The sequence below is a fragment of the Athene noctua genome, chromosome 8 (assembly GCF_965140245.1).
Source record: "Athene noctua chromosome 8, bAthNoc1.hap1.1, whole genome shotgun sequence".
In the NCBI taxonomy this organism is placed as follows: Eukaryota; Metazoa; Chordata; class Aves; order Strigiformes; family Strigidae; genus Athene; species Athene noctua.
Genome location: NC_134044.1, coordinates 18,748,084 through 18,764,619, shown reverse-complemented (window position 1 = coordinate 18,764,619; position 16,536 = coordinate 18,748,084). Strand labels below are relative to the sequence as shown.

Sequence of the window (16,536 nt, the reverse complement as noted above, 5' to 3'; positions counted from 1 at the left end):
TCTAATCCACCAAAGTCCTCTCCAAAATCCTTCTTTCCACTGAAAACTGCTGCTTTCTGCAGTGACCAGGAGGTCTGGGGCTCCCAGCCCCACACCTGCATGAGGGAGATTTTGGGCACATCAGAGGCGGGGGTTGAGAGCAGGGGGCTGCCATGGTGTCAGCAAAAAGGAGAGAGGACGTGGGCCAGGGAAAAGATGGGATAAATGGGATCTGGGCCAAATCCAGGCAGGCAGCACCAGGCTTCCACTCAGTACTTCTGCCAGAGCAGCCTGGCATGACTGGGGAGAGGAAATCCCAGCCAGCTCTGGCATTTAATCCTGTCTTCCTGGTAGAGCAGATGGAAATGTCCAGCTCTTGGGGACTTTGAGGCATGGGAAGCAACCAGAGGCCAAGACACTTCTGGGAGGTCACCAAGCCTGGCCAGGCTGCAGGGCCAGCAGGAAGGAAACCCTTCTATAGGCTGAGTTTGTACCCCAGACCCTTCTCATCAGCTCCAGAGATGCTGGGAGCAGGGTGTGCATGCCCCAAGTCTTGTGGTGGGCCAGCTGGGGTGGGGAAAGATACCCACCTGTCTGGAAAACACCTCAAGGAGGGAAAAGAGGAGAAAACAAGAATTTCCTTATAACTGCAGTGGCAGGTGGGGATGCAGAGGGAAACTGAGACACAAAAGAGTAGACTGGTGGGATGGGGTGGGACGCACAACTGTCCCCAACACTCCTCTAGAGCTGCTGGCGAGAGCAGTATAAAGCTGGGAGTTGGTGAGTAGAGGGTTAACCCAGCCCATCCCTTCACCCAGGTGCCCAGCCTGGGCCAGCTGTGGGTGCTTCTGAGGGCTATAAAGGGGCTGAGGGTGGGCTGGGGAGATGCTGTAGAAAGGGCTAATAGGGTAGTAGGGGCTGTTGCTCCTGGGCTTGGAATGGGGGTAGCAGCAGGTCCAGGCAGAAGGTGGGGGGTGTGCAGTCACCTCAGAGCCTGTTCCCTAGTTTGGGAACATGTTGTACTGGACAGCACTGGGAGTTTTCCTGTGGTGAGGCTGTGCCAGCCTGACAGCTTTCACCCACTGACTGACTGCCATCCTGCTGGAGAGGAGAACTGGATGGGCTGGATCTGCTGTGCTTGTGAGATGTGGATTTGGAGTTATTGTTAGTGCTTGCAGGTGGGATATCTAATTATTAATTCTTGTTTCTTTCTGAGTGTGGAAATCAGGTTGAGAGTCTCTTATCTCTGTTCATCCACTTAAAGAGAATTATCATCTCTAATCTTCTTCCATCCCCTGGGTGTACAAAAGGCCTCAGTTAATGGCAGGGTGACTTTGGTGTCTTGCTGTGGCCTCCCAGGGTATCAAACAGACCTGCCACCCTGCAAGTGTATACTTAACCTGCTAGTGCCCATGTCCCCACCTCCAGCTTCTCTCTGTCACTATACATGTCACAACATAATTAAGCTGATGTGACTTTGCTCTATGGTTTCTTGTTTAGTGTCTCCTATGCCACACCGAGTGGGTGGGTTTGCCTGCGTCACCAGGTACAGTTGCTGATGGTAGACAGAGGTTGGATCTTCTCCCTGTGCCCCATCCTGTATGAATGTGGCCAAAGAGGGGCTGGTGAGGGTAGAAGAGGCAGAGAGGAGGGGGTGGGTGGTGGGGTTGTGGCACTGGGCTGAAGGAGGTATGGTGCAGCACCAATGGGCTTGGTGGGGTGGGCAAGCCTTGGAAAGCAGCACTGGCCAAAGGCAATTTCATCTTAGCTGGCCTGAGACACGGTGATCTGTCACCTTTGGAGGCCACTGACAGAAGCAACTGCCCTCTTTGGTGATCTCTGCTTGCTGCTGGAGGTGATGAGGTGATGCCAACAGCCCCGAGAAGCACAGGTGACCCCTCTCAAGGCCCAGGCTGTGGTGTTTCTCCTATTTGTGTGTCTTGCCCATCCTGTAATGATATAGCAGATCCATCCCGGAGCAGAAATCAGGTATCCTGGATGCTTCAGTCTCCCTGACCTCCCTGATGGTTCCTTATCCCTGAACCAAACATCATGCCCCAAGAGGAATCATCAGGCAGGTTATACAAAGAGCTGGGATCTTGCCCTGAAGCTCTCCTTGTATCTAACTCCAATCTGCTGGCAGAAAAACACTACAAGTTTCTGAAGGGGCTGGATCTGCTGTCCTCATCCTCCTCAGTGGAGCCCAAGCATCTAGCAGGTGGCACGCTGGCAGCTGTCTTGTAAATTGAGGTGCCGTTTGCTGCCTGTTCTCAGAGATGAACCCTGCCAGCTCCCTCAATTTGCTAGATTTCTTCTTCTCAGCGGGCAGGAGTATTTCACGCTGTTTGCTCACATTTGTGGGTTTTTGCCTCCTGGGGCTCAGACCACTTTCATTCATGTTAAAGTTGCCGCATTGGCATCCCTGAGAGCTCATGGTGTGCCTTGAGTTCTGATTCTCTCTAGCCGAAGCACAAACTTGCTGCTGGAAAAAATGAAAGTGTGTGCATGTGTCCCACTTTTTTGAGTTGAATTCATTTTGGATGCAGAATGAGCCTGGAAAAGTCCAGCCCTGAAGTATATCACTGCCTGGAAAGTGAGGCTTAGAGTAAAAACCTGTCCCAGGACCTGGAGCAGCGTATGGTGGTACTTGCACAGTGAAGAAGTGGGGAAGGCATCCTGTCTCATGCCTGGCAGTTGGACTGTGTGGCCATGTGAAAAGGGCTTTCAATGTGGCATGTGGGACGGGTGGGTCTTTATGGAGGACTGGCAGCACCCTTGGCTGCCAGCCAGGTACCACATGCCCACCTCTGCTGGGAGCTGCCCTCTTACCATCAGCACCAGGGTCCATACATGGTTGAAATGCTGTGTCTGGGGCTTCTGTGACATTTCAGGTGACAGGGTGGCCATCAGGTCTGTGTGACCCTCTCCAAAGCCTTCTCACTTCTACCTGCCCCATTCAACTTTTCCTGTGCCAGGGGAGAGAATGCTGCAGATGTGGGGAGGGCTCCCTGCTCTTCTCCCCAAAACAGCCACCCTCTTACCCCCAGGTCTTTTTCATCCCAGTGAACCAGTAAAGGTGCCAGCAACCAGTGTAAGATACTCCAACCCTCCCCAGTCACCAGCTGTCATACTGCAAAGGCATGAAGCAATAAAGAAAATTGTGGTGCCATTAATGTGATGATTAAATTGGTGTCTGGGGGTGACATCATGAAGAACAAGACACTCACAGCAGACCCCATCCCTGCATCCCCCAACGCCCTGTCCTGTGCAGGACCTGGCAGATGTTTGTTTGCAAATGACTTCAGGGCAAGGCCTGCAGATCCTGGGATGAGTTCCCCTCTTTCTAGCCTACATCACTATTTGCTGCCATATTTGAGTTTCATTGGGATGTTGTAGCTGGTTGGGTTTTTTTATGGCTGGAGAGTTTGATCTTGACTTGGAGGGCAAGTCACTACTTGGCAAATGGGATCCCGTTGCAGAGACATTATTTCCTCACCCAGTGTTCTTTGCAAACAAGGTTTTGCAGAAACTGAGCAGCTGTTTCTCCTTCCAACTGACAGCCTCTTCCTAGTCCCTTTTAAAGGTTTATGAATTGGATGCTGAGAGCCATGCATAGGCAGGGAGCAAACATCTACCATGGGGTGGGTGGGAGAGGTAACAGAAGTCTGACAATCGACCCTGGGAGACTGAGGGGGCACCTTAAATCAACCTGTGAATGCAAAGTGGCTCTGAACCAAGGGTAGGGGAGAGAGGCCATCCTTGCACAGTGACATGTAATTCTCTACTTCTGACAACTCACAAAGGAGGAGGTTTGGAAATTAATAAATAGATCCCAAAAAGTGACTTCTTGCTGCTTGGGAAGATGCTCTGGATCCACGATCAATTTAAATGTGCTTTGCCTTTGGAGAAGGTCTTGTTGTAGCTGAGGGGATCCCAAGCTCATTGTGGGTTGCCTGGAATATCATATTTTCAGCTGGTGAAATGCTCCTTTGGGTGTCCTCTGGCTTGCAGTGTTGCTGAGCGAAGGCAGAGCTGGTTTGGCCAGGCAGCAAGTCCTTCTGCTGTAGAGCAGATTTCAGCCAGAATGAGGGGTTTCCATCACAGCTTGTTTGTTGCACCCTGAGCCTGCAAAGCACTCTGCCACAGCCCTGGGACCTGCATTGAGCTGCCTTTCATCCTCCACAAGATGGGATTTTCCGGGTTAAGGAAAACATGGTGGTAGCTGTGCCTTGAGTGTGGGCCTGGGGCTGCAAGGCCCCACTTCTTGCAGCAGCATCCCTCCTTTTCAGATACAAAATGCCATCTCCATTGCTGGTTGTGATACTAGCGTCTGCTCTGCCACCTCTGCTGACCCTATGTGGAGACATGGGGCAGTGTCATACAGGAGCTGAAGGAGCTGGTGAGGGGGAGGCAGGAAAATGGCGTGTTATTGGCAAAGCCCTGGCCAACAGACACATGTGCAGCTTGGGGAGAAATAACCTGATGCTTTTTTGGTCTTGGGTGATTCATCCTGGCCTTGGTAGAAAAACACAGTCTCCAGCCTCATGCTAGATGGGGGACACAGCACTGGGGCTGTGTGGCTTCTTGTTGGGATGCCCTGGCTGCAGCCAGCCCTCATCCTGTTCCATTGCTGTGGAGGCACAGCTGAGACAGCACCCCTGGGCAACTCAGCCTGATGGGGACCTGCAAAAGTCCAATCTTCCTGCCAGGTGAAAATGTGCTTTTTCTCAGTGCAGGTCCTGATTAGCAAAACTGTGGTTGCCATGGAACCCAAATACCTGCTCAGAGAGTGTCTGCCCTCCTGGTCCCCCCCAGTAGATGTGGGGGACACATGCCGTGGAGCAGAGGCCAATTTTGCTGCTCCTCAGAAAGCTGATTGCTTTTATCCCAGTGAACATTCAAATGGTCTTTTTTTTTTTTCTTCTTTTTTCTTTTCAGCCCAGTTTGGGGTGGTGGAGAAAAGCTGTGGGGCTTTAGATGCAGTGGTTGCTGCAGGGAGAAACCCTGGGCTGGGAGGGGGCTTGTGGGGTGACTTCTGTGAGCAGCACCCCGGCCCCTGTTCCCACACCTGGAGACAGAATATCCTGGGGTACGAGCCCTGCATCCCACGGGGATGTGGTTAGCTGTCCTGGGGGAGCCAGAGCTCCTTGCTGGCTCCTTTGCCCAGTGCCTGCACCCTGGAAAGGGTGCTGTCAAGTTCTGACTGGTTCAGAAAATGGGACTTGGAAATCTAGAAAGAGCTGCTGCTACTGGGAGAGGTTAAGTTGCCTGTTTCAACTGCACAAGAGGGGAGAGGGAGGTAGTGATGCTGACATGAGATTTTGGGATCAGGAACAGTTTTTGTATAGCAGTAGAAAGCCTCTAGAAAGTTAGTGGCTGGAAATGCGGAGTGGTGATGCTAGAATTACTAGAGGAGGGTGTCCCACACCAGACAAGGATGTGTGAATGGGCTCTGCTGGGTAAGGACAGCAGCTCTGCTTTGGGAAGGCCACCCCCTGACCTGCATTCACCCCCAGCTGTCTTACTGAAAAATTGCCCATATCCAGGTCTCTATTTAGTGTCCTGCAGGTCCGAGTGGCCATTCCTGGCCTTGGGGACCAAAATGAGCATCCTCCTGCTCTGTGAGATGCACCCTCTGGACACATCACCTCCAGGTGACCAAAGAGGGTCACCTTTGAGTAGGCAGCTCCCACTGGGGAGAGAAACCCCTCTTCATCCCTGCAGCCGACAGGTTGGTTTGTTCTCCAAGGGGAGAGGGTTTATTCCTGTCCCAAAGCTTCATAACCCCATTCTGTCTGTGCCAGCTATCCTTGCCTGGGCAGATTTGCTGCAGATACCCTGTGAAGGGGCTGCTTGTCCTCTTGCTTCTGTGGCAGCGAGGGATGCACCCCGGGGGCTCTCACCTGCTCTAGGATGGCATGAAGAGGACAAGCGACTGTCTGTGCCTCAGTTTCCCTCTCAGATGCAGTGTTGCTCTGTGGCTTGGTGGGTTTTTTGTGCTCAGGACCATAGGGTGTTAATTAAAACTGCAAAGCAGGGGAAGAAGTGGGGGGATGGAGCACAGACAGCTCTGTAAAAGGCTGTGCTGGTCTGCCCTGCAATTATTGTGAGTGATGCGCCCTTGAAAGAGCCGGGCATGGATGCAGTTGGTTATTAGGGCTGCAGCTCTCAAGCTTCAAAGCCACTGTTTGTCCTCTCTTTTGGTCCCTTAATTTTCCTGGCGATGCTGCAGAGCCAGCCTTGCCCAACCTCTGTGTGCCAGCCTTAATCTGCATGTGGAAGGACCTGGCCATGGGCAGGGACAGATTCTGCAGTGGCTGGCTCATGGGAAGGGATGGATGTGCAGCAGGGAGCAGGAGGAAGACTGGAGGGCAGGAAGATCGAGGAGATCCCTTGAGCTGGGGTTAGCTAAAGAGCCTCATGGGTGCCCCTGGCTTGCCAACTTGCTGCTGAAATTTCCAGCCCAGCCCAGAGATGCTCTGGCCATGGAAACTCGTGGTGAGGAGCAGGTTTTGGTGTGCTGCCAGCCACCCCCCCCAGGCAGGCTTAATATGATAAAGTGCCTGATAAGGGGAATAGGCTGGAGGGTCCTGCTCCCATGTGCAGTTTGTGCAGTTTGCCTTCTTTAAGCAATGGGGGAGCAGTAGTAGAAAGGAGTTGCTACCATCTGGTTATTTCGTTTATTAGAAAATTGGAAACCGGAATGGATCAGTCTGAAGCACTGTCAGGCCTGTGGAGCCTCGGGGTGGGGAGGGTGGTGGGGTAGCAAGAAAAAGAGATGCCAAAGGAAAGAAGTGGTGTCCTTGAGAGCCAGCAACTCTTCCCAAAGAGATAAAACAGCAGGTGGGGTGGGAGCAGATGTTGAGGAACCAGTTATGAGAGATGCTCCAGCAGGCTAATGGGAATGGTGGAGGAAAGGGGGAAGCAAAGAGAGAAGGACCCTTGGTCCAGTGGTTCTGGTGTCCCAGCAAAACCAGGGCTGGGAGAACTGGACTGCAGGTGAGCACAACAGGGATCTATTGCCACCTGGAAAACAGAATGTGGCAACCTGGGGGGGATGGATGGACCCATGGTTCAGCTCTGAGTGAACCCAGCTCTGCCTGGTCCTTGCTCCTCATGGACCACCCTTACCCACATGCCTGTCGTCTTCAGTTAGGGAAGGAGACTGCAGGGAAACAGATGTTGAAGTCTGATAAGAGCGCAGCAGCATCTCCATTGTTCTGCTCCAACCCAAGCAGCCTCCAAATGCCCCAGTCCCCACAGACGTCCCATCATCCCCATGGGACAAGGATGCAGATGCAGAGCTCCAGGGGCTCCCCAGGGACTGCCCTGCAGCAAAGCTCGGGCAGGGGCGAGGAATGGGACGGGAATGGAAGGTATTGTGGCTGCATGCAGGGAACAGCCTCTGTCCCAAGCACTGGGGAGATGGCTGTGCCATAGTGCACAGGGTCTGTGCTGGGAGCTGGCTCTGTGTGTGTGCAGCCAGAAAATGGGGGAGGCTGATGAGGGATGGAAGGGAAAGAAAGGATGGAGAATGAGCTACTTCCAGGAATGCTTCACCCCTGATGCAATCCCTCAAGTGGACTTTTGCTCAGGCTCCTGGTGCCTCAGTGGTACAGCACAACCTGACTCTGCACTGGGAGGGATCTATTCCCTGCCTCAAGGATCCCCTGGGGAAAACACAGCCTGTGCACAATCTGGAGGCAGGGATAGAAATCTCTGCCCATCAGCTACCATTTCTGGCTCTGCCACCCAGGAGCTGTGGCCTGCAACATGCCAGCTCCCTGGTACTCTCACCCACCCTGGCATCTGCTGATCCAGCCCTGATGAGCCTCTGCCAGCATCACACAGCTGCTGTCCCTGCTGTCACCAGCCCTGTGACATAAACCCCTGGGTTTTTAGCATGTCTCCATCCCCAGAGGGGATGAAGTTTCTTTGCCTTCATCACTCCCATAGGAGTGGGCAGCACCTCTTCTCCCTCCCAGTTTCAAACATTTCCAACTTGTTGGGTTTTTTCCCCTTGTATAATGTCTTATTTATGCCCATTTACCCTCCAGCTCTTTGGCTTCAGTAGTTCCTCTCCTGCTTCAGGACATGATTTCCAGAGGAAAGTTATGTCTCGGGGCAGCCCTGGACCCTTCCTGCCCTCTGTGCATTCGCTCTGCCACTTTCTATTTGCAGCCTGTTTGCTGCTGGGAGCAGAGGCAGGGCCAGCTTAGGGCTACTAAACTGGTCCAGAGCTTTGCTGGTCTTGTCATATCATCCCTTGCCTGCTCTGAAATTTCTTTGAGCAAAAGTGTTGAGCTCTGCTACAGACTCACAGTGGCCCTTTGGGGCTGGCACTGGTGTGCAGTGCCACAACAATGGCTCTGTTGGCATCCCCATGGTCTTTCTTCCCCCCATCACTGTCACCCAGCAGGGACAGAGCTGAGCACAGATCTGCTGCTCCAGCACAGTGGGCCATGGACCAGGGAGGCTGTGGGCTGGCTTTGCCTTTGCTGCCAGCCCATGTGGAAGGGCAGGGTGTGCAGAGACCAGGCCAGACACTCTCAAGGTTTTTAGGGTATTTGCATCTTATTAAACTGTGGAGGAAAAATGTCTCTAGGGCTTTGGGGCATCCCTTGGGCTGGTCTGAGCACAGTGTCCCTGCCTGCCTCCCCCTGAGCACTGTCCCCTGCTGCTCTCCTTTGGATTTATTTCACTAGCTGGCAGGGCAATGGGGGGGTCATGTTCCCCCAGCGTGCAGCCAGCACCCCACAGCCCATGGGTGCTCTGGAGCAGTGTGCCAGGGTGTGCAGTCCTCATGGGGCGCTCTGCCCCAGTGCCAGGCTGTGACTGGTGTCCTTGGGGACATTTTTGCTCACCTGCATGCTGCCAACAATCTCTGGGTGCATCCAGGCTCCGTTTGCTTCCCTTCGCAGCAGCGGTGAGGCAGAGCACTCCCATGGTCCCTGAGTCTCCCTGGAAGGGGGGCACCACTGCAGCTTGGTGCCTCAGTTCCCCTCTTGGGCTGTGAAGGGAAGAGGGGTGAGTGGTGCTGCTCCCATCTGCTTTGTGCTCTGGCATCAGGAGCGGGGTTTGGGAGTGCAGGATCCCAGGGGCAGTGTCCTGGTGCTGGAGGCCACTGGATCCAGGCAGCTCTTTGCAGCCTGGCCACAGGTGCCAGGCTCAGCAGTACCATGAGCTGTGCTGGGGCTCAGCCCGGGTGGGAGCCGGGGGTGAAGGGCTGGAGGCAGGTCTCTCCCGGCAGGTCTCTCCCGGCAGGTCTCTCCAGGCTCCTTCTTCAAGATCCCTGTCCCTTCTGCTCGAAAATCCAGCCATGCTGGAATCTTTTCCAGCTCCATCCCGGCCAAACCCCTCTGTGCAGGATGAGGATGGTGCTGGCACTGGCTGAACGGAGGAGGGTCCCCAGGATGCCACAGCCTTTCAAGGTGTCATTCCGGGGGGGGGGACGGGACGGGACACACCGGGTCCCCCTGGGCCCTGCCGCCCTCGGAGAGGATGAAGGGAGCGATGCGTGTACCTGTGCCCACGGGTGCCTGCCCGTCCCGCGGGCTGGCAGTGCCCTCTGCCGTCGCACGGCGCGGCGGAGCGATGGTGCTGCCGCCTCCCTCCTTACTCCGACCCCCCCCCTGCCCGGTGTCACCCCCCGCCCCTTACCGCCCCCTCGGCCGCCTCCTCCCCACCTCCGGGGAGGCCGAGGAGGTGAGGAGGCCCCCCCCAACTCGGGATGCGGGCTCGGCGGCGGGAGTGGGCGCCCGTGGGCTCCGCCGGCTCCGGACTGGGCTCAGACCGGTAAAGCACGTGTGGGAGGAGAGAGGAGCCGCGGGTGGAGCGGGGACACGCAGCTCCGCCGCGGGTCCGTGGAGCGCAGGAATGCGTGAGTGAGTGTGGGAGCGTCTGTGTGTGCACGCAGGTGTATGTGCGTGCATATATGTGCACGTGTGTGTAGGCATGTATTTGTGTGCACGCGGGTGTGCGTGGGTCTGCGCGCAGCTACCGAGCAGGAGTGTTGCCCTGCGAGCGGGGGGTTATCGGAAGGACGGGGTGCCAGCGCAGAGGGCAGGCAGGAATGCAGACAGACAGGCACAGACAGACAGACAGACACTGGGCGCAGGGAGGGAGCAGACCCCGGCGCGGGGCGATGGGTGACGCTGCGACAGCAACTTCCTCCCATCAAAGCCTGACGGGAGCCGGCTGGAGCCACCTGCTCCATGGGGGAGTGATTCGGGTCACCGAGGGGCTGCACATCTGGAAGCGGAGAGACCCCAGGAAGACGCTGGGTCCGTCTGCATCTCCCCAGGATGAGCCCAGACAAGCGGGCAGTGCCCGGGCTCCCACGCCGGGCAGGGTCCGGACAGCAGCGGGGCTGGCCGATGCCTGGCCACGGAGGCCACGCAAATGGAAAATCCCTGCTGCTGGTGGGGATGGAGACGGCCGCACCGCCCTCCCCTGGGACTCTCTTCGAGTCAATGGAGTTTATTACTTTAACGTTATTTCCTCTCTCTTTCCAAAGAGCATCTTGTCGGCAGTGCTGCTTTGAAGGCAAGGAGCCAGCCCCCGGCAGAGGTGGGGTCTCAGCACCCGGCTTTGCTTGCCCACTGGTGGGAGAGGAGCCCCCCAGCACCCCCCCGGCTCGCCCACCAGCGTCTCTGCTGACGGAGGACAAGAGGGAGAAGGTGGATAAGGGCAGGCAGCTTCTCCGAGCTCCAAGAGGAGAGCAGCGGCAGGATTTCATTAGCCTGCCTCTTAAGGCAGTGAAGTCTCCATCCCCTCCCACACTCCTTCCTCAGCCCTACCTCAGCCTTCATCTGGAGCTTTCCAACAAGCTGTAAGTCTTTCTTGGGTTGGAAAATCAATTTTCCCTCTGTCTGTTTTATGGTTGCCCCATCAGCCTCTCTGCACAGCTGGTAGAGTTGGAGCTGTGATCGATTTTGGGGCTTGGCTTTGGGGCTGTATCCTGCTCTGCTTCAGGAGCAGGGAGAGGGAACAGCCCTGCTGACATCCCCCCGATGACAGGGCAAAGGGGCCAAGGTGGGATGGGTTACTGCCAGGGTTGTCTGTGGATGGAAAATGGGGCGAGGAGCACTTGGAAACCCTGGAGGGAGTTTGGGAGGTGGTTTCTCAAAGGAAAGGCTGTGGCTGGGGCAGGATGGGTGCCAGGGTGCGCAGCTGATCAGCAGTATCCTGGCACTGTGATACCAACAATGCGGAGAGGGGCAGAGGGAGTAGCGGCAGCAGAGGGGTTCGGAAAGCATCCTGCAAACCTCCCCATTTCTCCGCAGCCATGAATTTCTACATCAACTGCTCTGGCTCCAGGTTCCCCCTGCTCCAGCAAGACTTTCCAGTGGAGCCCATTAGCCCTGATTTCTGCAACAGGACTCACTCAGAGACGTTGTTTGACCCCAAGGACGCCAACCTGACAGAGGAGCAGCTGCGGAATAAGTACCTGGGACCTCGACGGTCCAGCTTCTTTGTCCCCATCTGTGTCATCTACCTGCTGATCTTCGTGGTGGGAGCAGTAGGCAACACGCTCACCTGCATCGTCATCCTCCGGCACCGGTTCATGAGGACACCCACCAACTACTACCTGTTCAGCCTGGCTGTCTCTGACCTGCTGGTGCTGCTGCTGGGGATGCCGCTGGAGCTGTACGACATGTGGAGCAACTACCCCTTCCTGCTGGGTGCCAGCGGCTGCTATTTCAAGACATTACTCTTCGAGGCCGTCTGCTTTGCCTCCATCCTCAATGTCACGGCCCTGAGTGTGGAGCGCTACATTGCTGTGGTGCACCCGCTCAAGGCCAAGTATGTGGTGACCAGGAACCATGCCAAGAGGGTCATTGTCACCATCTGGGTCTTGTCAGTCATCTGCTCCATCCCCAACACCAGCCTCCATGGGCTGCAGCCTCTCTACGTGCCCGGCCGGGGTCAGATCCCCGATTCGGAGATCTGCACCCTGGTGAAGCCACGCTTGACCTACAACCTCATCATCCAGATCACCACCATCATCTTCTTCTTCCTGCCCATGGGGACCATCAGTGTCCTCTACCTGCTCATTGGCCTGCAGCTCAAGAAAGAAAAGATGTTGGAGGCCTTGGGAGCCAAGTCCGGCAGTGGCCACGACTGCTGCAACACCCGCAGACAGAAGGAAGTCAAGAGGAGGCAGGTCACAAAGATGCTGTGTGAGTCTGAAACTGGGGAGCCCAGTGCTGGGGATGGGCAGAGCCAGGGGTATCTCCCAAGGCTGTGTTGGGAGAGTGATGGGGGGAAACTGAGGCACAGCCAGTCCAGTGCACTGAGGCTGGATCACCACATGTCAGGGCAAAGGCAGATCTAGTGGCTCTGGTCCAGTGGTGAGGATTGCTTGTGCCAGCTCCCTCCCAGTCACAAGACCTCTCCTCCTCCAGGAAAGTGCTGGGTGAGAAAGGGAAAGGGGGTGGGTGGGGATGGGGGAACCTGCTCCCCGTCCCCCAGCCCAGACCTCACATGCTGGTGGTGGCAGTGGGATTTCCCAAAGAGGAACCAGTTCCTACCCAGCCCTGCAGCTGCTGCGACTGTCCTGGGCAGTGATGTGCTGACCCAAGGCTGGACTGGAGGGTTCCTCTGTCCCACTGCTCTGCACCCTTGTTGCCCTCCCCAGCCCCACAGCCTCTGGCCCCCTTCCCAGCAGCGTGAGCTGGCCGCCCTTGGGTAGCTGTCTCTCCCCGGCACGCTGACCTCCGCATGCTCCCAGCCCCGTGACAGCGATGGCGGGTTGCCCAGCCCAGTCCATCTGTGGGGCCAGGACTGCTTCTCTGCTATGTCCCAGCCAAGTGAAAACTCCGCTTTCCTCAGAACCAGGGCTGGGGGAAGGACAAAGGGGGACCTGTCCCCATGTGCCACAGGTGCAGTGTGGTGCAGGTATGGCAGGGCAGGGGACTCCAGGACCACCTATACATCACCCCCTTTCCATCACCAGAGCTGGGTTATAAAAAACCCCAAAACAAGAAGAGGGCACAAATAGCTCTTGCTCCTTGGATTTTGCCAGTGGAGGTGCCCAGGTGCCCAGAGGCTGGATGCCCTGCCATGGCAAGTCAAAAAGGCACTGGGAGGGCCCTTCCCCTCTTCCCCTTCCTCTCTCCTGTGCTTTTATGGGTGTTCTTTGCTATGTCTGAAGTTGAAACAGGGCAGTGCTTGGTCAGGGACTGGAGGTCCCTGGGTGGGTGAGCGCTGTCCCCCCAGTAACACTTGCTCCTCGGCTTCCCACAGTTGTGCTGGTGGTGGTGTTTGGGATCTGCTGGGCCCCCTTCCACACCGACCGCCTTGTTTGGAGCTTCGTCTCCACCTGGACCAGCCACATGCTCCACATGTTCCAGTACGTCCACATCATCTCGGGTGTCTTCTTCTACCTGAGCTCGGCGGCTAACCCCATCCTCTACAACCTGATGTCCACCCGCTTCCGGGAGATGTTCAAGGAGGTGATGTGCCACCCCGGCCACCACCTGCCGCAGTCACAGAAATACTCGCCCAGCGTCACCCACACCACCACCCGCAGCACTGAGTGTGAGCCCGTGCCCAGCACCAATGGGCTGCCCCTCTCCGATGCCAAGGAGTATAAGCTGGAGGAGGTGGAGGGAGGCCAGGCCACCACCCCTGCAATGTCCCTCTGCTGAAGAGTGGGAGGACACGGTGGGATGGGACCAGCTTTCCCCACCACCAGCATCCGAGTGCACCTATCCCGTGGTGGGGAGCAGGACAGGAGCGATGGAGGTGTCCCCACCTCTCTGTGCCATCCCGCTGCGATGCAGAGGCTGGTTTTCTCAGCAGTGCTGTTATGGTAACATGGAGGTGGTGGCCACGCTGTGCCCCGGGGATGCATTGCACCTGCTGTGCTCAGCACCGCGGCTGGCCAAGGCCAGGGCAACCCTTGTGGTGTGGAGATGGCTGACTTCTATGTCAGCAATATGCCAGCAATCCCCAAAAACATCCCATCCCTCCTGGCTCAGCTATGTGAGCCCGTGGATGTCAGGCACCCTGGGCTCTTTTGAGACACCATGTGGGATGGGTGCCCCAAGAGGTGCTTGCACCCAGCTTGAGACTCAAAGGGGAGGAGGGGTTTGCATGGGATGGAGTGGGGAGAAAAAGGTCTGTGGGTGTCTTCTCCCTCAAGACCTCCCCAGGGTTCTCTGGTACTGACATGCCCCTGATTTTCTTGCACATCTCTTCTGTGGTGCCAGCCTGTGTCCAGCTGCAGGGGGCCAGGTCTGGCTCCTTGCTCCCAGCCTTCCTCCTGCCCCAGCCCCCCGAGGGCAAGGGAAGGAGCACTGCTGCTCACTCTAGAGCTGGAGCCTGCAGGGACAGGACAGTGGGAGCCCCAGGTTGCCTGCAGCTCTGCGCCTTCCCCCTGCCCCACAAACATGCCCTGCTCTCCCCACTCCAACATGTATCTGGCAGGTGCTACCCTCCTCCTCCTCAGCCCACGGCAGCCCCCTGTACCCTGGGGAATACAGGGAGCCCTCCTCCATCCCTGCCCTGCATGGGCCAAGCCTCACTGAGAATTAAAGAGAGCCATTGGCCTGATTTGTGCCCTTGTTGTGTTCCCCAGGACCCAGCTCTGCTCCCAGCATGGGACTGAGCCTGGGTCATCCTCCTGGGTGGTGATGGGCAGGCCATCTGCCAGGGTGATGGGCACCGGGGTGTCCCGCCAGCTCTGCCTGCAGGACCTGGTGGGCTCAGGGCACAGCTTGGCAGGGAAGGCATGAGCAGGATGTGTGTACCTCCCTGGTCTCTGGGATGCTCAGGCCGAGATGGGGCTGGAGCCATTGCGGAGCGGAAGCTGCCTCCAGAGCGGTGATGATCAAGCTGTCCCCAGAGACGGCTCAGGAAATGTCATGAAAATGCCAGGGAGCGTGGGCTGGCAGGTCATGCTCCCCCAGGCTGGAAGGACCCATTGATTTACTGTCCGAGATCAATGCCACTGACTTCCCAGCATACGCCAGGTCCTTCCACAGCATGAAATATCGAGGCTCTGAAATGCCACCTGAGGGGCTCTCTGAGCAGCTTGAGCTCTTGCCTCACAGAGCTTCCCCTGCCCCAGTTCCCCCCTGGCCAGCCGGGGAGGCTCCCTCAGCTCAGCCGTGCCTCTGGGCAGTGTGGATGTGCCAGAGGGGCTTACTCGGGGACCTGAGCAGAAATACTGGGGGAGCAAGCCCCAGGCAGAGCACTGACAGGGACATTGCTGCCTGCTGCTGCTCTGCTTCCAGCCCCTCCTAAGCACATCACACAGGGCTGCGGCCAGGCCAGCAACCAAGAATGGGCAGGATTTGGGGTTTGCAAACTCCCTTCTGCCCTCATTGATCCGGTCCCTGACGTGGGGGCAGTGTGGCCAGTTCCTCCCTGACTCCCCATCCCCACAGCAGGGTCTGCTGTGGTCAAAGCCCTTCCTTGACCCTTGTGGGGTCCTGCTGGCTGTGGGGATGCAGTAACTTTGCACTTCAGGGTCCTGCTGGCTGCTCACAGCCTCTCTCCAGAGGATGTCAGCATGGCCAAGGGCATCAAGATCCGTCTGTTTCCTTCCCTCTTCCTCTCCCATCGCTGATGGTCCTGGCAGGGCACAGCACCCTGGCAGCCATGTGGGGCCCCTTGTCACTGCTGCAGAGGTGCATGTGACTGATGCCTCCTCAATGGCTGTTATTGCCCCATCTCACTTCACCCAGCTGCTTACCCAGCCACAAATCTCCAGGGAATGGCATTTTAATAGGCAGTTTGATAGCGTTTTATTATGCAGCGACAGCTGCCTGTGCGGAGCTTTGGGGTCCCTCGTGCCACCAGTTAGCAGGACATGTCCCCCTGCTCGTGAGCAGCTGGGCTGTGCAAGGATATGGCTGTGGCCACTGCAGCACGAGATCCTTGGTCAGTGCCGGAGGACAGTGTGTGTGTCCCTGGGGTTTTTTGGGGGGGTCCTGGGGCACAGCTGGAGTGGAGCTCAGAGCAGACAGAAAGGTGAGGCACTGGCTCTGCCTTCATTCAGGCTTGTGTCCCCAGCTGCCCTGCTCTCTCCTGGTTTGGGACTCCGCATCCTTCTTGGCTACCCCAAATTCTCCTTGGATGTAGGAGGGGAATGCTCTGCTGAGATTCTGGCGTATCAGGGGCTGCCCCACCGTCCACCCTTCCCACACAGCTGGGCCAGGCATTACCCTGAAAAGCACTCCAATGGCTTGTGTGGCCAGTGGCAGCTCCTGGATGATGTGCAGGAAAACTTTTTTCCCCTGGCCAGGGTTTTGTGGCAGCGTGTGGAGACAACCCCAAGTCCCCAGGTACCGCATCCCAGACAGGCTCAGGAGATGCTGCAGCCAAAGGCTCCCGGGCAAGTCCTTTAATCCCGTAATTAATTTTAGTAAAAGCTGAAGTCAGGGCATGAAACATAATAAAAAAGGAACTGATCTCCCAGGGAAGAATGGTTTCATGGAGCAGGTTTTACATCTCTCCATCACTGAGAAGGTAGTGGCAGGCTCCTGCCTGCCTCATGCTTATTGCAGCCCCCAGGAGGGGAATTATGGAGCCTGTTGGCTCCAGGGA

At 56.7% G+C, this 16,536-nt stretch overlaps 1 protein-coding gene across 2 annotated transcripts; it reads left to right on the top strand.

Moving 5' to 3' along the window:
* The first annotated feature begins 9,656 nt into the window (after nt 1-9,656).
* NMUR1 (neuromedin U receptor 1) lies at nt 9,657-14,495 on the top strand. 2 transcript variants are annotated; one of them, XM_074912260.1, is made up of 4 exons: nt 9,657-9,774; nt 10,496-10,810; nt 11,265-12,161; nt 13,228-14,495. In XM_074912260.1, the coding sequence occupies exons 3-4, from the start codon at nt 11,267-11,269 to the stop codon at nt 13,629-13,631; spliced, it is 1,299 nt and encodes a 432-aa protein (XP_074768361.1). In that variant the 5' UTR covers nt 9,657-9,774; nt 10,496-10,810; nt 11,265-11,266; the 3' UTR covers nt 13,632-14,495. The 2 variants fall into 2 exon arrangements, with proteins under 2 accessions (XP_074768361.1, XP_074768362.1); XM_074912261.1 differs by lacking the exon at nt 9,657-9,774 and adding an exon at nt 9,797-9,863.
* Nucleotides 14,496-16,536: the final 2,041 nt, after the last annotated feature.

Coding starts and splice junctions, on each gene's coding strand:
- NMUR1 (XM_074912260.1), top strand. CDS start 11,267: ATGAATTTCTACATCAACTGCTCTGGCTCCAGGTTCCCCCTGCTCCAG. Junction 12,162..13,227: donor GCAGGTCACAAAGATGCTGT/GTGAGTCTGAAA, acceptor GGCTTCCCACAG/TTGTGCTGGTGGTGGTGTTT.